At 56.3% G+C, this 26,537-nt stretch overlaps 10 protein-coding genes across 10 annotated transcripts; 6 read left to right on the top strand and 4 right to left on the bottom strand.

Moving 5' to 3' along the window:
* Window positions 1-416: 416 nt before the first annotated feature.
* On the bottom strand, window positions 417-1,540 carry W97_04432 (uncharacterized protein; the record flags this gene model as incomplete). Its single annotated transcript, XM_007782322.1, has 2 exons — window positions 417-669; window positions 729-1,540. 2 exons carry the CDS (start codon window positions 1,538-1,540, stop codon window positions 417-419), a joined length of 1,065 nt encoding a protein of 354 aa, XP_007780512.1.
* Window positions 1,541-2,243: 703 nt separating this feature from the next.
* W97_04433 (uncharacterized protein) lies at window positions 2,244-3,845 on the top strand (the record flags this gene model as incomplete). Its single annotated transcript, XM_007782323.1, has 2 exons — window positions 2,244-3,572; window positions 3,633-3,845. 2 exons carry the CDS (start codon window positions 2,244-2,246, stop codon window positions 3,843-3,845), a joined length of 1,542 nt encoding a protein of 513 aa, XP_007780513.1.
* Window positions 3,846-4,049: 204 nt separating this feature from the next.
* W97_04434 (haloacid dehalogenase, type II) lies at window positions 4,050-4,841 on the bottom strand (the record flags this gene model as incomplete). Its single annotated transcript, XM_007782324.1, has 2 exons — window positions 4,050-4,612; window positions 4,673-4,841. 2 exons carry the CDS (start codon window positions 4,839-4,841, stop codon window positions 4,050-4,052), a joined length of 732 nt encoding a protein of 243 aa, XP_007780514.1.
* Window positions 4,842-5,306: 465 nt separating this feature from the next.
* Window positions 5,307-6,148, top strand: W97_04435 (uncharacterized protein; the record flags this gene model as incomplete). Its single annotated transcript, XM_007782325.1, has 2 exons — window positions 5,307-5,516; window positions 5,585-6,148. 2 exons carry the CDS (start codon window positions 5,307-5,309, stop codon window positions 6,146-6,148), a joined length of 774 nt encoding a protein of 257 aa, XP_007780515.1.
* Window positions 6,149-6,912: 764 nt separating this feature from the next.
* W97_04436 (uncharacterized protein) lies at window positions 6,913-7,785 on the top strand (the record flags this gene model as incomplete). Its single annotated transcript, XM_007782326.1, has 3 exons — window positions 6,913-6,961; window positions 7,012-7,079; window positions 7,141-7,785. The coding sequence occupies 3 exons, from the start codon at window positions 6,913-6,915 to the stop codon at window positions 7,783-7,785; spliced, it is 762 nt and encodes a 253-aa protein (XP_007780516.1).
* A 1,251-nt stretch (window positions 7,786-9,036) lies between these two features.
* Window positions 9,037-14,139, top strand: W97_04437 (uncharacterized protein; the record flags this gene model as incomplete). Its single annotated transcript, XM_007782327.1, has 3 exons — window positions 9,037-11,863; window positions 11,921-13,647; window positions 13,843-14,139. The coding sequence occupies 3 exons, from the start codon at window positions 9,037-9,039 to the stop codon at window positions 14,137-14,139; spliced, it is 4,851 nt and encodes a 1,616-aa protein (XP_007780517.1).
* Window positions 14,140-15,213: 1,074 nt separating this feature from the next.
* W97_04438 (uncharacterized protein) lies at window positions 15,214-15,811 on the bottom strand (the record flags this gene model as incomplete). Its single annotated transcript, XM_007782328.1, has 2 exons — window positions 15,214-15,334; window positions 15,492-15,811. 2 exons carry the CDS (start codon window positions 15,809-15,811, stop codon window positions 15,214-15,216), a joined length of 441 nt encoding a protein of 146 aa, XP_007780518.1.
* A 1,728-nt stretch (window positions 15,812-17,539) lies between these two features.
* W97_04439 (serine hydroxymethyltransferase, cytosolic) lies at window positions 17,540-19,100 on the top strand (the record flags this gene model as incomplete). The annotated part of the gene is made up of 3 exons (XM_007782329.1): window positions 17,540-17,641; window positions 17,694-18,058; window positions 18,137-19,100. The coding sequence occupies 3 exons, from the start codon at window positions 17,540-17,542 to the stop codon at window positions 19,098-19,100; spliced, it is 1,431 nt and encodes a 476-aa protein (XP_007780519.1).
* Window positions 19,101-19,456: 356 nt separating this feature from the next.
* On the bottom strand, window positions 19,457-20,827 carry W97_04440 (uncharacterized protein; the record flags this gene model as incomplete). The annotated part of the gene is made up of 1 exon (XM_007782330.1): window positions 19,457-20,827. One exon carries the CDS (start codon window positions 20,825-20,827, stop codon window positions 19,457-19,459), a length of 1,371 nt encoding a protein of 456 aa, XP_007780520.1.
* A 1,441-nt stretch (window positions 20,828-22,268) lies between these two features.
* On the top strand, window positions 22,269-25,672 carry W97_04441 (uncharacterized protein; the record flags this gene model as incomplete). Its single annotated transcript, XM_007782331.1, has 11 exons — window positions 22,269-22,307; window positions 22,358-22,403; window positions 22,453-22,483; window positions 22,535-22,574; window positions 22,626-22,722; window positions 22,773-23,105; window positions 23,156-23,282; window positions 23,370-23,408; window positions 23,460-23,544; window positions 23,598-23,643; window positions 23,694-25,672. The coding sequence occupies 11 exons, from the start codon at window positions 22,269-22,271 to the stop codon at window positions 25,670-25,672; spliced, it is 2,862 nt and encodes a 953-aa protein (XP_007780521.1).
* Between the last annotated feature and the right edge of the window lie 865 nt (window positions 25,673-26,537).

Raw genomic sequence — 26,537 nt, forward strand, 5'->3', positions numbered from 1 at the left:
GACGGCGGAGGCATATTCAGCCACGGGCGGGAGTCGGTGACGGATGCAGACATAGTAGCCTGAGACGTGCTGGCACACTCTGTCCGATAAAGAACAGGACAATGGTCAAGGTGCTTAGCTTCAGAGGACAGGGTTCATCAGAAATTCTTTTGGGAGAAGTATGATACAAAAGTGAAGCCTTCTTGCTTCTCTCATTTGAATGCTCGAAAGGCAAGCGGACGTGAACCTTCTGATATACGAAACAACAGTACTCCATTTACTCCTCTCTGGAGATAAAACCCATATCTGGGTTCAACCAGGCCGAAGGCGAGTGCCCAGGCGAGCTTCTCGCGCCACCCGCCGACCGTCGTTTTCGCCTACATGATCAACTCTACAATCCGCCATAGCCCAGGCTTGAAGGACAGCTCGCCGCCCGCTCAAGCCCCAGCGCCGACCAACAAATCTCCCTGAACGTCTCTCAGGGCTTGCTGCAACCAGCTCGGGAAGCCTCTGATGCTAGACACCCAGCTGTACCTTTCTGGGAGGATCAACTGCGCACTCTCGCCCTTGAGGACCTGGTCCACGACTGCGTCTGCAACAGTATTTGCGTTCAGCTTGAATCCGTCGATGGGCTTTCTGCGCAGCAACTCATCGACTGGCGGTGTGTGGATCCATGTGGGATGTACGACTCTGTTACCTCCCGTCAGTAGTAGACCTGGGGCATGAGGAGCAGAATAACGGGAACTTACGTCGTCCGCACCTTCTTCGCACCATACACATGTTTGAGCTCCTGCGCCAGCCCCTCGTGAAAAGCGAGGGCGGCAGCTTTGGTGCAAGCATAGTCGACATTTGACGCATGGGCCATGAAGCTCGCCAGGCTTGCGATCGTGACAATGTGGCCATGGTTCTGCTGCACCATATACGGCAAGAATTCTCGGATCAGCCAGAAATGGGCCATGATGTTGACGTCGAAGGTGCGTTTGATCTGCTCCTCCGTCTCGTTCAGCATGGGCTTGACGTGTCCGATTCCGGCATTGTTGATCAGGACGGTCGGCTCGCCGACTTCTTGACGGATTTGTTGCGCCGTTTCGCGGATGACGGAGGGGGAAGTCACGTCGGTTTTGTGGAAGAACGTGTTGGCCGGGAATGGAGTTTTCGGAGGGTTGAGATCGAGCGCGACGACTTTGATGCTGCTCTTCGCGAATTTGCGGACCATCAGCTCCCCTATACCGGAGCAGCCTCCTGTCACTACGACGATCTCCTTCTGCCAGTCCCAGGAACAATCGCGGGTGAAGTTGTTTAGGGCCCGCCTGCTCAGGAAGTTGTTCAGTCTGTAGAGTACGCCGATCGCGATCAGGATTTTGAGGGCTCGGTTGACAACAGAAAGCTCGATCGTGTTCCTGGACGCTTGGGAGAGCAGTTCCTTGATGCGTTGTGGCTCCCGGAAGCTCGCAAGTAGCAGAATTGAGGGAATGACTGGTTGAAAGAGTATGCCTCCTATCGGTCTCCACAATGCCTCGAGGGTGAGACCCTCTGAGGGTAGCTTGACGATGTTACTCATAATGAAGACTGTGCTCAAGGCATGAATACACGAAGCGTCTATTGCTCAATTTGCTGGAATAAGCCCGGACGGTATGTGGACCAAGGGTGTCATCACAGAAAAGAGTGCCAGACGGCACGTCGACTACCTCTCCGTCCAGAAGATGCCGCCGTCGTGGTTTTTAAAAGCGCGCGGTTCGGACGCGAATGTGTTGGAATACAGCACGTGACCAATCGCTCTGGCCGCCCTGGCTACTTCAGTTTACGCTCTTCCTTCTCCGTATCCAAATCGGGTGTTCACAGAGCAAATTCTTTGTTGTGTGTGAACCCATATAACAACCCACTAGCTCCGTACCGCTGGGTGACGGGGTGAGACCATTGGGAACTCGATGGAGGCGCACAGTAAACATGAGCGGAATGCCTCCGCAGGATGGCCAAAGGAGCCCCTCTCCCGATAGCGGTTGGCGGGTGACCACTTCCCGCGAGATGAGGAGCTTCCGAGTATTGTTGTCCTTTGCCTCAGTCCTACAACTATCCATGTTGTTGCCTTCATTTCAGCTAGAGAGAGCGGAGCATGCAGTTCCTTGGAGATTCGCGGCAGTAGCAAGCCCCCACCTTCGAGAGCTTAAATAGCCTTACTGCCATATATCTGGCTAGAAAACCACTAATTCCAGAGATACAGCTACACAGGCCTGCGTGTTATCTTCAATTGTAAGGGCGCAACCATGCACATGCAGCTTGTATTCTTAAGCGCTGTGGGGCTCCTTTTCGTCCGCCTACTGCTTTACATTTACCACCTGGCCACATCGCCACTCAAAGACATCCCTGGACCATTCCTAGCTAGGTTCACGAAATGGTGGTATTTCCACCGTGTCCTTCGAGGCCATTTCGAGCGGGACAACATAGCTCTACATCGAAGGCTGGGGCCAATCGTGCGTATTGCACCCGATCACTACAGCATCAATGATCCATCAGCAATCAAGACCATCTACGGTATCGGATCCAACTTTCCCAAGTCGGACTGGTACGAGGGCTGGAAACATCCTTCTCCAGATCGCTGGACGTTGTTCCCCGAGCGAAACATGAAAAGACATGCAGAGACGCGAAAGAGATTCCAAGCCATGTACTCAATGACATCGCTAGTCAGCTACGAGCCCTATGTGGACGACTGTGCCGATCTGTTCGAGACGCGGTTGCGGGAGTTCGCGCAGGCAAAACAAGAGCTGGACATTGCGCACTGGTTCCAGTGCTACGCGTTTGATGTGATCGGCCACATCACCTTTGGCGAACGGTTCGGCTTTCTGGACCATGGTGAGGATATCAACGGGGCGCTGGCAGCGCTCCAAAACACCATGGTGTACAGCACCCTGATTGGCATCTTTGCGAAATGGCATCCGGTTCTGTTTGGGCCGATGAGCCGTTTCAAATGGTCAGGGGCTGCAGGAAGGGCGTTCATCATGAAGTTCGTGCAGGGAATTATCAACCGTCGTAAGACGAAGGAACCGGAGGCAGGAAACATTACTCGCGATATCGCTGGCCCGCAGGACTTCCTCGGAAAGATGATGCAGGCGCATCGCGAGAATCCGGAAAAAGTCACTGACTACCACATCTTCATGATGGGGCAGTCGAACATCATCGCGGGATCGGATACAACGTCCATCAGCCTCAGTTCAATCCTCTATTACCTCGTGCACAACCCAGAGACTATGGGGAAACTTAGAGAAGAAATCGCACAGTTCGATGCTGAGGGCCGTTGCGATGCCAAGACGACGTTCAAACAAAGTCAAGAGATGCCGTACTTGCAGGCTGTGATTAAAGAAGCACTAAGAATGCACAGTGCCACAGGCCTGCCGCTATGGAGGGTCGTTCCGGAAGGTGGATGTGAGGTCTCTGGACGTTTCTTCCCAGCTGGGACTGTCATTGGTGTCAACACCTGGGTAGCTCACTACAACGAGAGTGTCTTCCCTGATGCAACCAAGTTCCAACCGGAACGTTGGCTTGATGCCCAGCGAGACCCGAAGAGATTCAAGGATATGGAGGTCTACTATATGCCGGTGCGTCGTCCATTCCTATGTCATTCATCGAAGTTAGGGACGCTAACAGTGTGCGCATAGTTCGGCCTGGGTTCAAGGACGTGTCTTGGCAAGCATATATCCATCTTGGAGATGTCAAAGCTGGTACCGCGGGTAGTGAGACAGTTTGAATTCCAGCCTGTCGGGCATGGGTGGGATACTCTAAACTATTGGTTTGTAAAGCCGACCAGTTTCAAGGTGCGCGTGAGGCTGCGGGGCACCGATAGCAGGACGGTGAGCTCAGATTGGATATAGGCAGATGGATTACACAGAGCTTTACAGTCAAAAAGTAAACTCTGACATGCTCGGTCTATAACTATACGTGACTAAACAACCGGGCTGTGAAGATGACCTGAAACGCTTTGCGGAATGCATTGCGTCAATCCGCTGCAGCGCTTCCCATCGATCCAAGACCACGGATGCCCGCGCAGACAGCTCCTCATGGCCCAGTCTCTTAACCTACTTCCCGGCATGCTTCCTAACCGCCTCCACTACCTCCCCCAAACCCCTAACCACAACCGTCGGCCTCCCCTTCTCCCCCTCCACCAACCGATCCTGCCAACCATTCCCCGCCCGATCCACCCATGCCGCCTGCATCCCCATAGCCCTCGCCCCACAAACATCAAACGGGTTCCCGCTCACCAACCACATCTCGCCCATTTCCTCCTTACTCTTACCCACAGTCCTCGCAAGGTGCTCGTACACCTCGGGCGCGGGCTTGAACTTCCGCACCTCCTCGACAACGACCAGGTGCTCGAAGACCTTGGCATGGGGCGCTAGATCCGGAGATTTGTTGACAGAGTTCGAGATCATGGATTTTGTGCCGTTGGAAAACACCACGGCGCGGATGCCCGGCGTCGAGGCGAGGTCTTGCAGCGCGGGGCCGACGTCGGGGAAGGTGGAGAGGGAGTCGTAGGCGGACATTAGGGCGTCAATATCGGGCTGTTCTAAAGATTCGCCGGCTTCCTTCAAGGCGTGATGGAGGGAGCGGAGGGTGAGGGTCGAGAAGGGCTCATATTGGTCTGGAGACGGGGGTTAGTGGGAACGTCAAGGTAGTGCTGGGGAATGGAAGGGAAAGTTACTCATGCTGTTGAGCCGCCATGTATACTCTAGCTGGTAGAGTCGCCATTTCGCTGCTATGGCCTGCGCTTTCTCTTGTCCGAAGTGCTCGGCTAGCTTCGCGGCGATGGACTCGGTGGAGAGGAGGGTGCCGTATGCGTCGAAGGCGACCACGATGTCTTTTGAAGCCATTGTTAGAATAGGGTACTGTGGGTTAGAGGACAGATGTACTTACAGAGTGGTCAAGCATTGTGATGGACGAACTGTCTAGTGTAGCTTGCGCCCCTCCTCCCGTCTTGACGTAGGTATCTCTCTGCCGAGACCCTTTCCTCCGCGACTCGCCAGCACCTCCACGGTGAGCATTCTGTATACTCTGTGTCAACTCCGCTTGTATAGGCAGCATGCAGACAATGGTGACGAGCATGCCACTCGAGGACTACTGATCCGCGAGAGCGGCGAGGATTGAAGGTTATTATCAGCAAAACCCGACGATACTCGTGAGTAGAGTCGATGATGTAAAGAGTGCCTCAGGCTTGCAATGCCTCTTGTAGCAATTCCGTCTCCATTTGCGCTATCCTACTGCATTCAGGCCTATCGCTTTCCCGTCTCTTCCTCATTAGAACGTTGTAGAACTGCGCCTTTCCGGAAGCAGCACAGATGATACCTCCAGGGGAACTGCCCAACTACGAGATCTTTCGCGACTGTCTCTCCGACGTCCTCATCCGCAAGCTCACCACCAGGCCAACAAAGCCAGCGCGCCGGCGCGCAGCTAAGGGGCGCAAGAACGCAATCAAACCGGTGAACGCTGCGGTATCTGAAGAAGAGCAGAGCGCCAGTGACGCGGAAGACCTAGGCGACTTCATTGACGTAGGCATCCCACCTCAATTCCAATACCACCAGTGGTAGCAGTAACAACGCTCAAAGCTCCATCTTAGTACCTATCCTCCGAAATATTCACCTCCCTCCCCCCAGAGCTCCGCCTCCTCTCCTACATCGCTGTGCAAAACGACGCCGCGCTCCGCGAGCGCTACACGGATTCCCTACCGACATCAACCCTTGAGACCCTCACCTCCACTCTGCCCCCGTCCGTTCCCGACTCCCTCCTCGCCTACAGCCTCCTCCCCGACGCCTCCTCCCTTCCCACCTTCCTCTCCATCCCCCTCTCCACCTACATAGCCGCCACAACCGCCCCACCGCCCGTCTGGTCCAACACGCGAGCCTCCGCCTGCGAGATCTGCGAGCGCGACTGGATACCCCTAACATATCACCACCTCATCCCAAAATCGGTGCACGAGCGGGTGCTGAAGCGGGGCTGGCACGACGAAAGCGTGCTGAACAGCGTGGCGTGGTTGTGCAGGGCGTGCCACAGCTTCGTGCATGGGATTGCGGGGAATGAGGAGTTGGCGAAAGATTGGTACACCGTGGAGCGGCTGAGGGAGAGGGAGGATGTGCAGAGGTGGGCCAAGTGGGTAGGGAGGGTGAGGTGGAAGACGAGATGATGGACCTCATGCGTGAGAGTTTATGGTGGGCATTACTACCATGGACGGGTCTCTGCAGACCACCGCCTAGACATTTCCACGTGGGTTTCGGAGAAAGCAGGACGCTGAGCGCGAGATGGAGTCGTGTTTAGCACACAAGAAGAATGAGCAGCCGTTCTCCCTGCAAGGATATATACTGCTGGGCTTGCAAGCCCCCTCACCTCCCATCGAAGGGCCTCCAGCATCTGTGGAAGCGTTCTGCGCAAACCCTATCCGCTGCGCGGCATAACTCCTATGATATGTCCCGTCTCAAAATTTTCCTCAATCTCCATTCGTGAAGGAGACCGAGGGGTAAGTCTCAACGTCCGCATCATTCTTCCCTCTATTTTCCCCTCCAGCTATCCATTGAGCCCAAAGGCGGATCATCAGAGTGAATATAGAGGGGTGTAGTTTTATGTACGGAGAGAAGAGGGTCGAGGGCTGCTGTGAAATTTGAGATGGAAAACCGGATGACTAAGCAGCCGGCACGCCTCGCTCGGAGGCGGTGAGTTGGGCAGCGCTAATGGCGGGGTCTGGGCGACAAAAGTGGCAGGCGGGCGCTTTGTCTGATATCTTCGGTGACTCTGCCAGCACACTCACATGCTGTCAAACGTAAAGTCCTCGATTCTGACTCAAGGAGCTCAAAGGACATAGTCAACCATCGACGATTTCCGATATTTTCGAAGACCGTTGCCGCAGCCACCGTTCAAGTTTAGGGACCGTCAAACAAAGCCCTCACCGTCAACATGTCCACACGAGGCCGCGCCGGTAAATTTGCAAAGCCAAAGCGAGGAGGTGAGCAGATGAATGCTCTTCAGGGCCTGTGCCATGCTAACGGACGACAGGTGGCAAGCACTTCAGCCGGAACCTCCAACCCATCAACGCCGATGGCGAGGTCATGAGCATCTGGGGAGTTAGTAGCCCTCCTTTACACAACGTCAACCCTGCAGTGCTAATGCACGCTCGCACTACAGGAGCCCCGTGACACCAAAGCCGAAGAATCGTCCTCCGAAGAAGAAGATTCGTCAGAAGAAGAAGATTCCGACGACGAAGACGGACCAACCCAACAAGCTCCCGAGACGCGCGAACAGCGCAAAGCAGCGGCCAAAGCCCGCAAAGAGGCCGCCATAGCGCGTCAAAAGGCCAAACCCGCCGCTCCAGGCGACCTCCCATCCTCAGAGGAAGAATCCTCAGACGAAGACGGCGACGAAGAAGAAGACCTCCCCTCAAACCCCAACCTCTCCTCCGCCTCCCGCGCCCAGGCCTCCGCGGCCATCGCCTCCGCTTCAAGCGCCGCGGCACCGCCCAAAGCCTCAAAGCCGAAGCCGCTGTCGCAGCTGTCGCGGCGCGAGCGTGAAGCGCTACAGGCGCAGCAGGCGAAGGAGCGATACCAGAAACTGCACGCGGAGGGCAAGACGGACGAGGCGCGGGCTGACCTCGAGAGGCTGAGGCTGGTGAAGGAGAGGAGGGAGGCGGAGGCTGCGAGGAAGAAGGCGGAGACGGAGGAGAAGGCGGAGCAGGAGAAGAGCAAGGCGGATCAGCTGGCGAGGGAGGAGAGGATGAGGCAGGCGGCGAGGGGCGGGAGTGCGAGGGGCGGAAAGAAGGGGGGCAAGAAGTAGTGTCTGGTGAGGTTGACGGATTTGGATGCATTCTAGATTCCTTAGGGCATAGCGTGGGCGAAGTATTATCACGAAAGCACGAGAGACGGACCGGTGCAGCTGGTGCAGCGGGTGCAGCGGGTGCAGCGGGTGCAGCGGGTGCAGAGCTTTCTTTCATCAAACAAACGGTCTGGATGACCACTCGGACCGTTGTTCTGCTTTGAACGCTAAATGTTTCGTGAACGGGTTATCAAGACATCAAGCCGAAGCGGTCACGTGGCGGGGGTCAAGGACGGGGATTTCGGTCTGCGAGCAGTAATCACTCCGACTGGCCCGCAAAGCGAGACAGGCCAGGGACCTGCCTCCCTTCTCGGCGACGAGCGAGATCTTCGTGCCCTTGCATAAGCACGGGAATGTAAAACTTAATTCCTGGAAGCTGCAGGCTTGGACGAAAGCGAACAGAACGGCGCGTTTCATGGACGTTGCACCGTTTGAGCCATGCTGCTTGAGGTCTGATGTTTCTGCCGTCTCTCGTGCGAGCTGTCACACCAGGGCACCGCATCTGCCCAGCTCGCGCTTTCTTTGACAGCCTGTGTCGCTAGCCGGACGTGTCAGCAGCTGGCACGCGTCTTATGCACACTTGCGTCCGTACAAGCACTCAAGCTGATAGCGACCATCAAGCCTTTGAGCCAAGCCCACACCCCAGCGTCAGCATTGCTTTAGCCGTGCAGTTGATCTGCATGCTCCTTTCTGCTGCATCTCAAAACACATCCGCGCAGAGAACCGTGCACCGTCAACGGCCAACCCGTCCGCCATATCCGCTCGGATCGGTCGTTGTTGCAGACCCCTGAACCGCGAACCACCCGAGGCCCCCCAGTTCACCGTTGCACACAGCTGTTCATCTAGTTATCCCCCGCTGCACACAGCTGTTCGTCTACTCCGTATCCCCCGCAAACCGACAAAGGCGAGCGCAAAGACCTCCGCCGCGCCTTTCCTCCCAAGCATTGCCATGCGCTCGGCCGCTTGACAACCAATCTGCCATCCTTGTTCAACGGTGCTTGGCCGGACAGGACGCGCAGTCCAGGAGAGCCAGCACAGCCAGCACAGCCAGCACAGCGCCCACAAGCGATATCTGCAACAGACCGTAATTGCGCCGTCCAATCCCCCTACGACGTCTGCAGCCGATTACCGAACCAGGCACAGCAGAGCAGGAACAACAGACGAGAGCTGTCATTGCCTTGGCTGCGGCCCCAAGACTTGACATGCCGCAGTATGGACGGCAGCCCGCAGAGACCGGCAACCCAGCGCTCGGCGTCCGCACCGATGGCTGCGCACAGAACTTCAAGAGGTGCTATGCGCGATGCGTCGCCGCCGCGAACACCAGGGATAGGACCATCGAGGGCTCAGAAGGGCAAGACGTCGCTGCGCACGCTTGACACCCAGCGCGCGCCGGCAGCGCAAGAGACCTTCTTAGACGATAGCACCCCAGTGGCTGGCCCAAGGTGGGAAGGGAGAGACCGGTACCGGGCCAGAGACTCCCACGACCTGTCCTTCAGCAATAATACCAGATACTCGATAGTGGACAACATGCTCATGTCGCTGGGCTCGCTACCGAACGGCAGCGCGTCATACTCCGACCAGTTCGCGCATTACAAGAAGTTCGAAGACTACGACTTCTCCAATTCGAGTCCCACCTTCGCACCTCAGCACGCCGATCGATTCCCCGGCTATACATCCTCCCCTCTCCACACGGAATACGATCAGCCGATGGGGAATACTTCCAGCCGGTATTCAAGGCAGCGCTCCCCTCGAGGCCGCAGAAGCAACAGTAGCTCTGAATTCCGCGCTGGTCGCAGCAGGTTGGATAGCGGAAGCTCCAATGGCTACAATACTGTGAATGGGGCGACAGAAAATTCGAGGAGAGGGACAATAGCCGATCATAGCGCATTAGGGCACGCTCGTGGGGGAGCAAAAAGGGGGAGCAAGAGCAGCGGATCGTCAAGCGTGGATTTTGCATACAGCCAGGTAATCGGGCCGAGTCGCCTTGGGAATCGGTCGGCGAGCTTCGACCAGAGCTACGTAGAAAGGGCGCCGCGAAGTCCGCCCCAAAGGATGTTGTCACACTCTGTGCTGGATCGGGGACGGCCAAAAGTGGACGCCTACCGAGAGCTCGATGACTTTTACAACGCGGCGCCACAGCCAACAGTGCCTACCGGGGCACGACGGCCTCAAGAACCGCCGACCTCACCTCCAGCTTTCTCATCTCAACCGATATACGGTCCACTGGAAGCACCAGCGCCTCTGCCCAGGACGAGTAGTAAACCAGTCACAAGCAATGGCTCCCGCAATCCACCATCAAGGGCCCCAGAGCCCCTCAACATTCAAACAGCTGACACTGTCAACACCACCTATTCCCGAACTCTACCTATTCCCACATTTACAGACCCACCGGCCCCAAGCCCGACCGTAGCCACGCGCAAACCTTCTGCTCCGAACCCACCGAGTACAAGCACACCCAAAGAGCGTCCGGGCTTCTTCAAGCGGATGTTCGGATCCTCCAAATCCCAACCGTCTGGGTACTCTGAAAGTGCTCAGCACACCCCCCATATTAAATCCCTCGACACATCGCTATCCGACAATACCATCACATCCAGATCGCATGTCAACCAAACCCAATCCTCTCAGCAAAAGGCGCTATCAAAAGCCGCGTCTAAGGAAGCGACAAGCGTGTCGCAAGAACAGCCGCAAGCGGAGCCCGTCCGTCTGAAGAAGAAGCAGTCTTTCTTCAGGCGACGGAAGCTGTCGGTTGCAAGCCAGATCCCACCACCCGTCCTTCCACTGCCCCTACAGCTTGCAAAGCCTGCGCAAACGATGCCTATACTGCCCAGCCCTTCGCGAAGCAGTTTGTTCAAAGTGATGAATCCGTATCTGAGCGAATCCAAGAGCCCGGTAAGCCCGGCGGAAGCGTACTTTGATAGCCGGGAACACCAACCAAACACTGAGGACGAGGAAAACGAGCAACAACCGCACGGTTTCTCGCCGGGATATGCTCCACATAAGGATGCAGCCGTTCGTGCTGTCAAACCGGGCTCACGCGATACTGACAGGAGCGTGCCGTCGATCCGGGATGATGCGGTCAAAACATCGCACTCGCCTGTCTCGGACTCGCCGAAACTCAAGCTGAAGATGAAAACGAGTCGCACTTCTCGACTTCAACCACAAGATCAAACGTTTCTTGCTGACAGCAGCGGTAATGAAGATAGAGAGGGAGAGCTTCAGTCTCAAGGTGTGAGCAGTCCAAGTTCCGGATGCCCCGAGGAAGCGAGCAAATCGCAGCTCAGCCCAGCATCACCCACCTTCCAATCGCAGCAGCAACCACAATCCCTCAACTTCACGCCGCACCGAAAGACGGATGTTGGTGAAAAGCGGACTGGATTGCAAAGCCCAGAGCCTCTCGAGTTCAACAACTCACTACCTGCGGAGCTTGAAGAAGACGAATGGGTAATCACGACGCCGACACGGAAGGAGCCATCGACAACAGCCACTTCGGGCAAGTACACTCGCGTCTGGCTCGCGCCTACCTCATCGGAGGAGAAGCTCCGCGAATTCTCCTACCTCTCCATACCAAGTGAGAGTGCGACAACCTCAGACAAGCCCTCCCCTGCAAGCGAGAATCCATCGCCCAGCATAACGAACGACGCCTTCCAGTCGGTAACCAGCTTGCCGGCCGTACACATCCACGGTGACGGCGATCCCGACCATGCCGGCGATGATGAGGTCACAATGGCCGCTGCTAACAGGGACGAGCCGACCGACGAGGACCGCACCACGGCGCTGAAGATATATCACGGGGAGGAGGACTTCGTCAGCAAAGCGCGGGCAGCAGCTTGGCTGGGCGAGACTACAGCGCGGAGCGCCCGAACACGGAAGGCCTACATGGAGCTTTACGATTGGGCTGGACTCAATCTTCTCTATTGTATGCGGGACCTCTGCGGCAAGCTGGTCTTGAAGGCGGAGACGCAGCAGGTGGACCGGGTGCTTGACGCATTCTCGAGCAGGTGGTGCGAATGTAATCCTAATCATGGGTTCAAGGCGACCGGTATGTGCCCTCTCAAGCCTTGCTCATACACTAGACGCTGACAAACTCTCGTCGTAGATGTTGTACATACCATCTGCTACTCGATCCTCCTGCTCAACACCGACTTGCATCTCGCGGACATCGAGCAAAAGATGACCCGCAGTCAGTTCGTCAAGAACACACTGCCTACCATCCGCAGAATAGCGATAGATGCAGCTCCTGAGGCGACGGATGAGACAGTCCGAGCGCAAGGCACCAACCCTCGGGGCGCAATGCCTTGGACCGAGCCAACGTCTCCCGGCCTGGAATCTCCCACAATCGAAGAGCGACCCTCACTAGATGTCAAAAGATCAAGGAACCGGCTGTCAATGCGGCCACTACGCACCGACTCTGATGGAGCATCACCGGGACCCGACGGCACTCCAGCAGACAGCTGCAACGTGCTCATCAAAGCGCCTTTTGAGGGCTCCCTGCGAAGCTGGGAATTCCAAATCGAGATCGTGCTCAAGGAGTTCTACAACTCGATCCGGCAGCAACGCTTGCCACTGCACGGTGCAAGACCCGAGCTCCTACCCGAGCCATCGAGCAGCAACCTCTCCGTGCTCGCAGGTTCGATGCTCCGCCGCACGCCTTCCGTGCTCAGCAAAGCGCCTTCCGAGAACCCCAGCTACCGCGGACGAGCCGGCGACTTCCGCAGCGCGACGTCCCGCTTCAACTCCAAAGGACGCTCGAAAGCCAAAGCATACCCCGCCTCCACCATCGGCTCCAGCCGCACCAGTCTCGAAGAAGCTTCAGTCTGGAGTCCCGCGGGCAGCAGCACCTGGAGCAAGTTCTCACTCGGCAAGACCCAACCCTCCATGTCGATGGAGTCACTCGGCTCCTTCTCCCACAAGGGCGACTACCAGCCCTCCTCGATCGGCTTCGCCAACGCGTTGAGCCAGGCCATCATCCGCGAGGAGGGCACCACCGCCCCGGGCAGCCTCTCCGAAGAACCTCTCCGCGCAGCCCCGCTCCTCGAAGACGAAACCCTCGAGCTGGCCGGCTCGCCATGGGCAAAGGAAGCGATACTCAAACACAAAATCCATGGCGACAAGAAACTCAAGGATCGCGGCTGGCACGACTGTTTCGCGGTGATCGAGAAGGGACATATGCGCCTCTTCACCTTCAGCACCTCGACCAAGTCCGCGCGGCTCAAAGCCAAAGCCCGCAACGCGCCCGGCGGCATCGTGGGCGGCGGGAACTGGACCGACAGCGCCGAGGAGCTTGCGGCGTTTTGCCTGCGCCAGACGCTCGCGAGCACGCTGCCGCCGCCCGGCTACTCGAAGGCGCGGCCGCACGTCTGGGCGCTGAGTTTGCCGACTGGAGCCGTGCATCTGTTTGAGGTCGGCACGGAGGATATAGTGCGCGAGTTTGTGGACACGGCGAATTACTGGGCGGCCCGCTTGAGCAAGGAGCCGCTTGTGGGCGGGGTCAGCAATATCGAGTACGGCTGGAGCGACGCCATCGTTGGGCCTGTGGTGCAGAGGCGGCAGGATAGTGCGCCTGAGGGAAGGGCGCCGGCGAGTAGCGAGGCGATGTCGGTCAGGAGCGCGGAGTCGCTGGAGCAGGCTACAGGCTTGGCATCTGCGAGATCCAGACTGCCGGGGGATAGGGCGACGCTCAGCGACTGGAAACAGCCGGCGAACAGCATGATGCCGAGTAACTTGATGGAGGTGGACCAGCTGAAGGCACTGCGCGCGTATGTCAAGAATGTGGAGGAGGAGCTGGAGAGGCACAATGAGCTTAGGGGCCCGATGACGGTTGCGGTATGTTTTCCTGTCCTTTCCTTTTCCCCGCCATTCATTCCTCTTTTCCACATCTGTTTCCTGGTTCCGGGCGCTCTTTCAACTTTTCAAATCTCATTCCTCTCATCACCCACCCCACCGCGCACCTCTTCTCTCACCTTTCCACCTTTCCACCCTCCTATCCACTTCCGACACCACTCTAACACACACGCGCAGTTCTCCCCCCGCCACCCCAACGCCGCGAAAGCGATGGCCAACTGGGAAGAAAAGTCCTCGTACCTGCTTCGCGAAATCATCAAGTTCAGCACCTACATCGACGCGCTGACGGGCGCCCAGGCGCTCAAGGAGAAGATCCATGCGGAGCGAGAGGCTGCCGAGATGGCGAAGACGGCGAAAGAGAAGGAGAAGGAGGTGCTGGAGGCGAATGAGATAGGGCCACGAGAAAGAGATGACGAAGAGAAAGGCATGTTGGACGTGCCTGTCCGAGAGGCGGACGGCGCGCTGGATGCCTGAACGCGCTGCTGGCCTTCTGGGAAGCCTCTTGAGTGTTTGTGTGAGGCGGAGTTGCTGGCACTGAGGGAGCTTGTCGGAGTTCCGGGACGGGAGAAGGACTATTTGTAATACCACATTGTACCCGCGGTGGCTCGCTTGAGCTTTTCCGACTTCTGGACTCGGCATTTGGGGGGCGCGGCATGTTTCGTGTATCCTTGTGGAAGCTCTTTTTTTGCGCGCTAGCTGCGCTGGCTAGGCTTCGCCAAAAAAGAGGGGGTTTGTACCATTATTTTCTTCAGCTGCTTTGGCTGTTTGTGATACCATGGGAGGCTAAGTTAGGGCTTTGTTTCATTCAGCTTCCGGGGAAGGGACTTTGTTGCGAGGGCGGTGAAATGCAACGGCTAGGACTAATTCAAAATTCATGCCGTGAGTTGTAGTTTTCTGTCACAGGAATTGTGACCCCCCCAATGGCGTCCCGAACCTCTGGGCATCCTAGTGCTACACACGCTACTTGACAGATTAAAGTACGACTGGTGAATGCGTGTCTGATTCATCGTTTTTCCACGAGGCGAAGGCTGCTTTGACGTTGGAAGTGAGGACGTGTGTGCTTGGAAAGAAGGAGAAATGGCAGGTAAAGGGGCGAAGCGCTCAAAGGGTTAGGGGCAAGGTGCGAGGCGAGAGTAAGAAGGGTAACGGAACCAAGGCTTCCCGATAGCACAATGTCACTTCTTTGCGTGGGCTTGCTGGAAGATCACATCTCAGAGAGGTGTTGATGGTACGCAGAATGGTAGCAAGAAGGCAGATGTTTGATGTTGATGTGAATTTCACTTTTGAACTAGTTAAGCCCCATTTCCGACTCAATCAACCCAAGAAGAATGGGGAGAGCAAAACCCTGGGATAGATTTCCGTAGATCCTGTTGCAAGGATGCCCGATACCTCAACCGAAGAGAAATTGGGAAGCCAAAACCCTCGAAGAGGTCACCATAGATGTTGTCGAGAGGATGCCCAATATCCCTCTTACCAGCCGCCGAGTAAGTAAGAGAGAGGATGCCGAAGCAGAAAGCAGGGCCCCTCGCTCAACCGAAGCAGTGCTCCTCAGCCACTGAAGCACCTATAGCTCGAGATCTGGTTGTCGAGGCGTTCCAGGTGCTGAAAGCTGAACAGGCCGGGCGTATAGGCGAAGATCGACTTGCCTGGGTCGGTGCATTTTTCGTGTCTAAGAAAGCGTCAGCGCGCCTATTGCTTCAAGCGGTACTTAAACGACGGCACGTTGACAGTCCAGACCATATGACGAGGCTGTGGAAGCTGATCTAGGAAGGTGACGGGCGGCGCCGGAGGAGGGGCAGAGGAAAACACGTGTTGGATAGACTTACTGGAATAGCTGACACCAAGCCCTGCCGGTGGGTCCAGAGATGCCAAAGCTCGAGATTTTGTCGTTGAGCTGTGCTGGGACGCTCTGGCATACGCCTGGCGCCCCGCATTTGGGCTGCCACTCCCCAGTGTATCCCGCATTGGTCCACGGGAACACAGAGATCCAGTCGGCGCCGCAGCCTGGTGGCATCGCTGCCGCCATCGCCTCCGCCATCGCCGCGGATGGGCCGTTAGAGACCGCGACGGTTGGAGCGGGCAAGCCGAAGACGGAGAGTGGAAAGCCCGAAGCGAAGAGCAGAAGGATGATGATGAAGGCGAACATGTTGTGTTGTATGTTGGAGCGGTTCGATGTTGTAAATTCAGCTTCAGAGATGAGTGAGGGCTGGACCCGGTTAAAGATGAAATGAGTCGAAAGGCCGTGATCAGAAGTTGACTGAAGTGATGCAAAGGTGTAAGCTGCTCCTCCAGAGTGGTTACTAGAGTAGGTGTTGCTTTGCCCGGTGTCGATACTTGAGGTGAGTGATAGAAAGGTGGAGGATGGAGGATGTAGGAACGAAGAACTCGAGGGGGCAGCGGTATTTAAGAACCCAAGATTCGGCCAGGCAGCGTGCACGAGGACGCTAAGCGGTGAGTAAAGTATGTGAAGTTCCGATGATATCCGTTAGCATGAGACCCGCGATGTCGTGACTGTGTAAGGGTACGGCTCTGCGTAAGGGTGAAGGGTGACTGCAGCGCACGCTTATCCCCGGCACATAAAGAGTCTTAGTGAAGACCGCTCGAGAAGGAGACATGAAGAGTTTTCTCAGAAGAGAATCTTTAGCAGCTAGCTGGAAGGGCAAAATTGTGACTTGGTGTGGGCCTCGCAATACGTGATGGTCGCAGGCCAGAGCATCGGCTCATAGACTCGCCCAGTTAGGCCGGTGACTCATGCTTTCGCACGTAGCTAGATGCGATGACAGCCGAATATGGTGCTCGTCCCATAGCAAAGAGCAGTCAGATGTGAATGGAATGTTTCGGACAACATTACAGTGGTCTCAGCAACTGGCTTCGCATTTGACTGATGAGCACGCGGCACTTGAGAAGAATGAATGTTTGAATAGTTCACTGCGCGTGCACAGGCTACAAACCAAGATTGAGGAGTGTACCTCTGAGAAGAAACGGTCTCAGTGCTTCAGCGGATTATAATGCCATGCGAAGACGACGACAAGTCTGAACAACGACCCTCAGGGCAGCAAGAGAGCAACCGTCTAATGGACTGCCTTGAGATTCACGCGTTCTTGCTGGATTAAGCTATCGAGACTATGGAAAGCTTGGAGAATGTACACAATTGCTGACATGGGTAATGTGCGGGAGCTACGGGAAGATCCTGCTGGGACTGAGGCGTGGGAGTTCGGCCTAGGGCTATACTAAAACGGATGAATGCACATCAGCGAGGTTCGGTCTTGGGGCAACATTGACAGGAGAGTATGGGTACTAAGACGATATGAATTGAACGAGCGAGCCTCGATGAGCAAGTGTTCCAGCGGTTCCACGGTAGTTGACCACAGTGGAACGGGGACAAGAGTAAGAGATCTCCTCTCCTAAACGGATAGATTGATGGTAGTAGACCCCATTTATACGGAGAACCATAATACTCACGTCCGGTTCGAGACTATGAGCTTGCGATAGTGCCCCAGAAACGATAACCGGCCTTTTAGAGACCACAATGCTTGCTGTCAAATGCGAGATTTCGAGTCGAACTGGCTATCAGCCCAGCACTCCACGCCATTCTACTAGCAGCGGCCATCAAGCCTCCTCGTTGATGGTGAGAGTTAGCGAAAGATCACGGTGGTGAAGCTTGGCGGCGGTCTGCGATGCGGGAAACCCGCCGCCGAAGTCGCCGATGAACGGCGCGCACAAGCCACAGATTTAGCGCGGGGCGGGAATGAACCCTTGGATGACTTTTTTCGAGCGCAACATTTCAGACTCATACGTTTGCCATTGCACTCAAATATCTCCTCATATCACCTCTTAAAACTCTCTCAAGCAATACCCGAAGCTCGCCGCCATCATGAACGGCCACACTGAGCATACATATGCCCTCCCCCAGTCCCACAGGGAGCTGATGGAGCGGCCTCTGGAGGAGGCTGACCCAGAAGTGTACGAGACGATTGTGCGACCACCTCCCCCTCCGTATGCCCATTGCCATACTAACCCTATCCCAGCAAAAAGAAATCAAGCGCCAGCGCGAGTCCATCCTCCTCATCGCCTCCGAAAATGTCACCTCCAAAGCCGTGCTGCAAGCTCTCGGCACGCCCATGTCGAACAAGTACTCCGAGGGCTACCCCGGCGCGCGCTACTACGGCGGCAACGAGCACATCGACACCATTGAGCTCGAGTGCCAGAAGCGGGCGCTTCAGACCTTCGGGCTGGACCCGGAGAAGTGGGGCGTCAATGTGCAGTGCCTCAGCGGCAGCCCTGCGAATTTGCAGGTATACCAGGCTATCATGAGGCCGCATGACAGGCTCATGGGTTTGGATCTGCCGCATGGTGGGCATTTGAGCCATGGGTACCAGACACCACAGAAGAAGTACGTCAGAGGACCATCCACAACAAAGCTTGTTGGCTCTACCCCAAAAGTCTCCCTGCTAACGCCCTCTCCACAAAGAATCTCCGCCGTATCCACCTACTTCGAAACCTTCCCCTACCGTGTAAACCTCGAGACCGGCCTCATCGACTACGATCGCCTCGAAGAGAACGCCCTTATGTACCGGCCCAAAGTAATTGTCGCGGGCACCTCCGCCTACTGCCGCACAATCGACTACGCGCGGATGCGCAAGATCGCCGACGCCGTAGGCTGCTACCTGGTGGTCGACATGGCGCACATCAGCGGGCTGATCGCCGGCGGCGTGAACGAATCACCCTTCCCACACGCCGACATCGTGACCACAACCACCCACAAATCCCTCCGCGGGCCCAGAGGCGCCATGATATTCTTCCGCAAAGGCGTCAGGAAGACCGATCCCAAGACCGGAAAGGAGACACTCTACGACCTCGAAGGCCCGATCAACTTCTCCGTCTTCCCCGGCCACCAAGGCGGCCCGCACAACCACACCATCACCGCTCTCGCCGTCGCGCTGAAGCAGGCCCAGACGGAGGACTTCAAGCTGTACCAGCAGCAAGTGATCAAGAACGCCAAGGCGCTGGAGCACGAGTTCAAGTCGCTGGGCTACAAGCTCGTGACCGACGGCACGGACAACCACATGGTGCTGCTGGACCTCAAGCCGATCCAGCTGGACGGTGCGAGGGTGGAGGGTGTGCTCGAGCAGGTCAACATCGCGTGCAACAAGAACACCACGCCGGGGGATAAGAGCGCGTTGACGCCGATGGGCATCAGGATTGGGGCGCCGGCGATGACGAGCAGGGGCCTGGGAGAGGAGGACTTCAAGCGCGTGGCGAGGTATATCGATCAGTGCATCCGGTTGACCAAGGAGATCCAGGCGGGGCTGCCGAAGGAGGCGAATAAGCTTAAGGACTTCAAGGCTAAGATTGCGAGTGGGGAGATTGAGCAGATCAATGAACTCAAGAAGGAGATCTCGGCGTGGGCGGGGACGTTCCCGCTGCCGTGCTAGATGGTGCGAGTCGAGCTTCTTTCTCTCTAGTGTCCTCGTACCGGCGTATCGATCTGGGGGGCAACAAAAGCGTGGCCTGGTTCAACAACGAAGAGAGGTGGTTGGAGTCTGGTTCTCTCGTATGAGCAGGGGTCGAAAACGGCAGTGTGATTGGTACTGTTCATAGATTCGTCGAGCTGCTTAACCAGCAATTGCATCTTTCTTACTACACGATTCCTGCTAGGTTCGCCGATACAAGTTGTCACGTTGTACATGTTCTCATCCTAGTGGACCTCATCATTACGACTAGCCGCACACAAAGTTCTTCGCCACACCTTACCCAGCGGTTATACCAGGGCTCAAACCGAGCACCCACCCTACCCCCTCTCCACCCCCCTGAATCTCCTCGTCCGCAGCGGTGCCGCTCCTGCACCTCGGCCGCCGGGTCCAATCTCCTGCAGCCACGGCTGCTTCCCGGTACTTCCCTCAACCTCGCCGCCAGCGTCCAGGTCCCCCTCCCTAGAATTCCGCCACGCCACTTCCTCCATGTACGCCCAACCAGGCGCGGTGTCTGTTCCTTTAACGAGCACCGTCTTCGCCGGATCTAAGCTCGCGAGCGTAGCTGCTGGAACAGGCGTCAGGACATGAAACGTCTTATTTACGGTATCAATGCCACGGATCAGGGCTTGCCCGATGGTGTGGGAGATCATCGGGTCCAGGGACGGGACGAAGCCGGCCGCGCTGGGGCAGACGTATGGAATGTCGCTGTTCTGCGCACGAGCAATCGTAAGCTGTAGCGGCGGGGGTGGGGATGCGTCATCGGGCCAGTTGGTGGCGACTTCACCGTCGTAGGTCTTGACGATGGAGACTAGAGAGCCGTCGAGGAGGGTGGAGAGGTAGTCGGCGCCGGGCCAGTCGCCGTAGCACGCGACGCCTAGGATGGCGGAGTTGCGTTCGCCGTAGCCGACGACGTAGGGTTTCTTATGGGTTAGGGGAGAGCTGTCCCAATGGAGGTGGCCGGCGCGGATGGAGCCCTGGTGGAAGTAGGATAGTGTTTGCATGTCGCGGAGCTCAGCGGCTGAGCGAGGGGCCACAGCACATGATTGCTGGGAGGGGAGAAGCCGGATCGGTTTGGTGCCAGCAGCTTGCGTGAGCGCCTGTATGATCTGAGGCTTCTCGTCATCTTTTGTGTAGCATATTTCAGTAACGTCGAGTTTTTTAATCAGCTGGACGAGAATGTCGCCGCCTGTTCCAACGACCCAGCCGGGCGTATTGATGACCAGCGGACTCCAGGGAAGTGAATGGTCGAACTCGGTCATCAGATCAATGGCGCAGCGAAGGAAGTGATCTGGATCCTCCTTCGGGCTCGTGGATCCTAAAGCATGCGCTCGCGCCGTGCGAACCGAACTTGTGATATCTGTGATGGGATGGCTGAATGGCGGCCCGAAGTTGGGCTGCTGCAGGACCACAAGAGACAACTGGCCTGGCGGCGAGTACTCGGGCTGACCTGGGTCGAGATCGAGTAGGAAAACCCTGTCAATGAGTCCATTGGGTGAGGCATTGGCAGTCAAAAGGCGATTGACCATCAACCTTGCTAAAGTGGACTTTCCTGTACCTTTCGGACCGCACACCATGACTCTCGGAGGTTTAACGCCGGGCGCAGGCGTTAGAGCGGTGATGGCTTGGTGCCACTTCCAGGGCACCTCGAGAGGAGAGAGCTGTCTCTTGAAGCCGTCGTCTGAGACCATGTGGATCTGTTAGTGTCAGCATTGAGTCTAATTGCACGGCCATGCGGACATATATCCATCGATCAGGATGAGACAAAGCAAGGCTGACTCAGAAATATTACAGTCCACATTCTTGAGTGATATGCGGTGTCCGCTCTACAACTGTCCTTGTGTTACGAGTGTGAATGGTCTGTGTGAGCGTTTGCCAGCCTTCTTGAGTAAATTAAGGGCCTCAAGTACAGGGCCGTCCAAGCTAGGATGTTTCTTGAGAGGCCTTCGGGAGCTTTCCAAGGGGGGTACGGCGCTGGCTTCTACGAGCCAGCCCCGACGAGTTCTACAAGGACAGGAACGATCTGAGAGAGAAATTGGAGCTGGCCGGGGACCTGTGCCCAGCCTCAGCTAAGATACAAGAGAATGAACTTACCAAAGAAAAGCTTTTAGGTTCTTGATTGGTGCTCAGAGCGGACTCAATATCCGTTGGCCCGGTAGCATTCCATATACGACCAAACAGAGGAGATAACTGCGCGAAGGACTGGATTCCAGAGTCGCAGCTGGAGAGCTCGACAACCGTCGACATATTGGCTTGACGAACGCACTCGATGATAGGAAGCGCATGCGTTGAAGGAGCGAACACTCTGTACGAGTTTTTGCTCGCGCGCAATACCGCACCATACAGCAACACAACGCCTGACACGACCCAAAGGTCATAATGCCCGATAATGGCCAGAGTCTCGCCTGGTTCCATACGGATCCTGAGGCGTCCCTTTTTGGCCTTTAGGACATTGCTGGAGGTTGGCTGCCAGGTTGATAAAGGATAGTTGCTGTGCAAGTTCGCAGACTTGAGCAAATGGCTGTCCTCACTCTCGTCCTCACTTTCGGGCTCCGACTCATACTCAGCAGCCGATTGATACACGGCCGCCTTGAAGCTGGGATCCGGACTTGGCGATGCTGCGTGCTGAGGTATCCTTCCATTATGGGCAGGATAACCTTGACTTGACGGAGTGCTCTCTTTTGCATTGATGCTAGCGGAGCGGCTGCCAGCTTTTGACGGTTCCTTGCTCGTAGGTCCGCTGACGCTGGGACTGGAAGGTTGCGACTGCTGCTGGCGGCGAGCGCGGGCTGCTGCAACGGCGCTCAGTTGGGCTGGAAGATGGTATTAGAGCTCTTGCCGGTGATGTTCTATCCATTACGACCACTGCCTACGTGAAGAACTTCCCGAGGTATCAAGTTTCCTCCTCTTCTTGGGCAACATGACTGATTCAAGAAATCCGATATCGACGACAATTGATGCAAGAGGTTTTCGAGCCTGGAATCTTGGCGCCGTAGCTTCCGCCGAGCCTCAAAAGGGGACGGCATCGAATGCGCTTGTCGTTCCGCGTTGACGCGCTCTCAGGACATCGCTTTCTTTACGCTCGTTCAATTATCGACTAGGCACCTCAATCTCATGAGGCTGTGAGATACCATGGCGCCAAAGAACAGGGAAGGCGATGTTGTTGCTTCGGTCAGTGTCAACAAAGTCAGGAATCACTTTACGCTAACCTTGACATACAGTTCTCAGGGAAATGGATATCGTACGCGCATACAGCCGCAGCATACGGTAAGCTCGAGAGACTCCGACCTTTTAGGCCGAGTGCTGATTCCAATAGCGGCCTTTTTGAGTGCGTTTATAGTCGGATGGTCAGCTTCTCCCCTCACCAGCAAACTCGCCCGATAGCTCATAGGTCACAGTGGGTTGCATTACCGTAAGATTGTTCAAAATGAGCACTTCGTACGTTCACAGAGCCTGCGTATCGTTTGCTTGATGCTGACGGCCTCTCAGGGATACCCACAAGAATGGTTCCCCTCAGTGTCCGCAACCATCGGCGACCGATATCCCGAACGCTCGTTCTTCCAGGTCTTCATCGCCATAACCTCCGGTATGACATCCGAGCAAGCAGTTGGGCATAAGTACTGAGTGCTTGGTTAGGTCCAAGATTCGCGCTGGTGGCCTTGTGGTATTGCATGACGGCAAAGCGCGACTCCGCCTTACCCAAGTTTGTGGCAGGCACTGGTATCTTCCGCACCCTGACATGCGGTGGTTGGACGTACGTTACCTCGACCGATGATCACAACTGGCATGACATCTTCATGATCTCCTACCTCATCGCCACTGTGCCCTGGACGCTTGGGTGCCTCGCCTTGAGCCCACGCAACCCAACAGCCGTGAAGTATCGAAAGATACTTGCGGGAGCGTTTTTCGGCACACTTGTACCATTGATGTACTTCTTCTTACAGCACAAGGTGCATAAGGTGCCAGGAGGTATAGCTCTACCCGCCCGCTTCTCTCATAACATCCGCTAATGGGCTCAGCTTACACCACCTACGCCTTCTTCGAGTGGTCACTCGTTCTGCTGGATGTTGCGTTTGATGCTGTCACTGTACTAGACTTTGAAGGGTTTGAGATCGTTGTCAAGGATGTAAAGGGTGTCAGTAGAGGGTACGTGCACTGGCTACCCAAGTAAATAGCTGTAAAGCTAGGAGCAATACATGAACGTTGAACATTTCTGATCATTGTGCCCTACAGAAACAAGCAAGTCGTTGCGGATGCTGTGCTCGAGAAGGAGTATGTACTTCTCTTGATTAAGCTCAGGTGTCGGTTGCTGACCTTTATCAGGAAGAACACAGAAGCAGCCCAGGTGTTTGGCGGAGGCTTCGCGTGGCCGGCAGCTCTTGATGCCGTTGCTGACGTCTACAACGGCGTGAGTATCAGGCCCTCCGATCTAATACCGCAGTGTTGACCGCAGTCATACAGTTCGTGTTCTGGTCGATGTTGACATCTCTTGGCCTATCGGTGTGGTGTAGGTTACCCTGATCCTCAGCGATTGCTTCTGCTGACCTTCCTGCTCAGACTTTCCTCTCTGGCATATGGGTCTATCAGGCTACGAGGTCGTCATCATGTCCACCGTGTCGCCTTTCCTACTCGGCATCCGCCCATTGCGTTCTCTCGTTATTCGCAACCTCCGCATCATGCACCTCCTTTCTCTGTCGGGCCTAGTGGCCTGGGCAATAAAGAAGCCAGAGCACCGCCTGTTCGTCGTCACCTTCGGCGTCTTCATGTCCTGCTTGTCCTGGGCTGCTGCCTTCTATGCAGAACGATCCCAACCTCACCGACTTGAGGCGCGCATTTCTGCCTTCGCCCTCGGCCTGCTTGCATCCAGCGTCGCCAAGTTTGCGTTCTACACCAATAATCCCATCTGGCCGGCTATGCATGCCGCGAACGGTGGCTGGAACAAGCTTGGCCTTGCGCTGGCTGTCCTTGCCATGCTCAGGTCCACTAGGCATACTGCCGGCAATGGCGGTGATCTCCCTGCTCCAGGACCAAGCAAAGGTTCACCCACACTGGCGGCACTCGGCCTAGCTGGCTTGTTCTTCGCCATGCACTCTCTTCTATCTGACTCGAGCACCATGATCTCCTGGGTATGGGAAGGCTACCCCGTACGTGGCCCGCTGGCCGTCCCGCACGGCAGTGTCACAATGCTCGCCATGGGCGTTGGTCTCCTCATCGGCCACTTCTATCCCAGCGTCGCCCGCAGCTGGACTTTCTACGGCATCGGGTCCGTCGGCGCCGCAGTCCTGACGGGCTTCAGCAACTGGTCCGGCTACTACGGCGCGCTGGCTCTGGCGACTTACATCATGGCGGCGGCCCCGGTCCTGATCTCTTCCGCAGTGAAGCACTCACCAGCCACTACCTTCGGGCTGGGCTTCTTGGTCTACAACATCATGGTCCTTGCGCACGTCTGGACCGTCGCCTACGCCTTCGTTCCTGGCGGGCCCATCATGCGCGAGCACACCGACTACGTCATGAGTGCCATGATGCTCCTAATCGGATGTGGCGTCTTCTCCGCCATCACCTCCACCCCTCCCTCCGGCAGCAGTAGCAGCGCCCGCACCAAACCCGCCAACCCGGCAGCCCGCAAGCAGCGCTCCTACTACATCTACATCCTGCTCGCCCTTGAGCTCCTGGGCGCCTCAATCGCCTACCTCCGCTTCCCATCCTACAACTACACGCCCTACCACGCGCCCGACAAAGTGATCACCGCCGGCATCTGGACGATCCACTTCGGCATCGACAATGACATGTACAGCAGCGAGCACCGGATGCGGGACCTCCTGCGCGACGTCGAGCTCGACGTCGTGGGGCTCCTCGAGTCCGACCTCCAGCGCATCATCATGGGCAACCGCGACGTGACGCAGTTCCTAGCCGAGGATCTGGGCATGTACGTCGACTACGGCCCGGGGCCGAACAAGCACACCTGGGGCGCGGCGCTGCTCTCAAAATTCCCTATCGTCGAGTCAAAGCACCATTTGCTGCCGAGTCCCGTCGGCGAGCTGGCGCCCGCGATCCACGCCACCATCGACGCGTACGGCGAGCTGGTCGATGTGTTTGTGTTCCATTCCGGGCAGGAGGAGGATCCGGAGGATCGGCGGCTGCAGGCGGAGTATCTTGCCAACCTGATGGGCGGGACGAAGAGGCCGGCGATTCTGCTGAGTTATCTGGTCACGAAGCCGGGAGAGGGCAACTATAACACATTTGTGGGGCAGAAGAGCGGCATGAGGGATATCGATCCCAAGGATTGGCAGCGGTGGTGCGAGTACATTCTGTTTAAGGGACTGAAGAGGGTCGGGTATGCGAGGGTTAGTAGGGATACGATTACGGATACGGAGTTGCAGGTTGGGAAGTTTGTGGTGGGGCGGGGAGAGGGTGGGGAAGAGACGACGGTCAGGGGGGAGGATGTGCCACAAGGCTGGAGGTTTCCGGAGATGTTTAGGGGGAATGGGGTTAGGGGGCATCATTATCATGATTTTGAGCCGAAGTATTGGCCGTAGGTTGGGCGAAGGTGGAGATAGAGTCGGGGCGCAGTCGTGTATGAAATCCAGCACTGAGGGTTTGAATTTGTAGACTGTATCTACTCTCGAGCATTGAAAATAGTTGATCACCTTCTGCGTATGCAGAAATCCACGCTGCTCGCGCTGATTCGTCAAACTGATTACCAGCGCATCAAGGAACGAGATGACATCACTCGTCTGCAGCCACCCGTCTGCAGCCACCCGTCTGCAGCCACCCGTCTGCAGCCACCTGTCCACACAGCAGTCGTTCTACGCAGACCCCGATTTACTACATTGGGAATGCTGCATACGGAGAGATTTCCGCTAAGGCGATCATTCTCACCGAAGCATCAGCACCGCGGCGAATATTGGGTGATGGTTACGGCGATAATAGAGATTTTGCCTTGTTCATTCCTGTTAGGTAGAACTCAAGAAGGCAATGTTGAAACGAACATAACCCCTCGCACTGACCAGCGCACCTGCTTCAACCCTATACTCTCCCGGCTGAAAAGTAACTGAATAACGTGTCGCAGCCCGTGCTCCATCACCAAACTCAGCTCGTTTGTGGATGACTTTTTAGTTAATCACCACCAATATGGCTCTAAACCGAGGCCCAGATATTAGTGTTGCAATGCGCGCTTGTATCATTACCTTGCGCCTTCTCAGCAAGCTCGAATACGTCGAAAATGAAGCTAAATATGGAGCACGGGCTGCGGCACGTGATTTAGTTACCTTTCGGCCGGGAGAATAGTAGCGTCGAAGACGAGCGCGAAGCCGTACAATTAGATAGAATAGTCTTATGGTTATAGCAACATCAACTTGAATGACCGCCTCAGCGGCTCCAGGAAGGCATCCATCAGCACGT

This window comes from Coniosporium apollinis, assembly GCF_000281105.1.
Source record: "Coniosporium apollinis CBS 100218 chromosome Unknown supercont1.19, whole genome shotgun sequence".
Classification (NCBI taxonomy): Eukaryota; Fungi; Ascomycota; class Dothideomycetes; genus Coniosporium; species Coniosporium apollinis.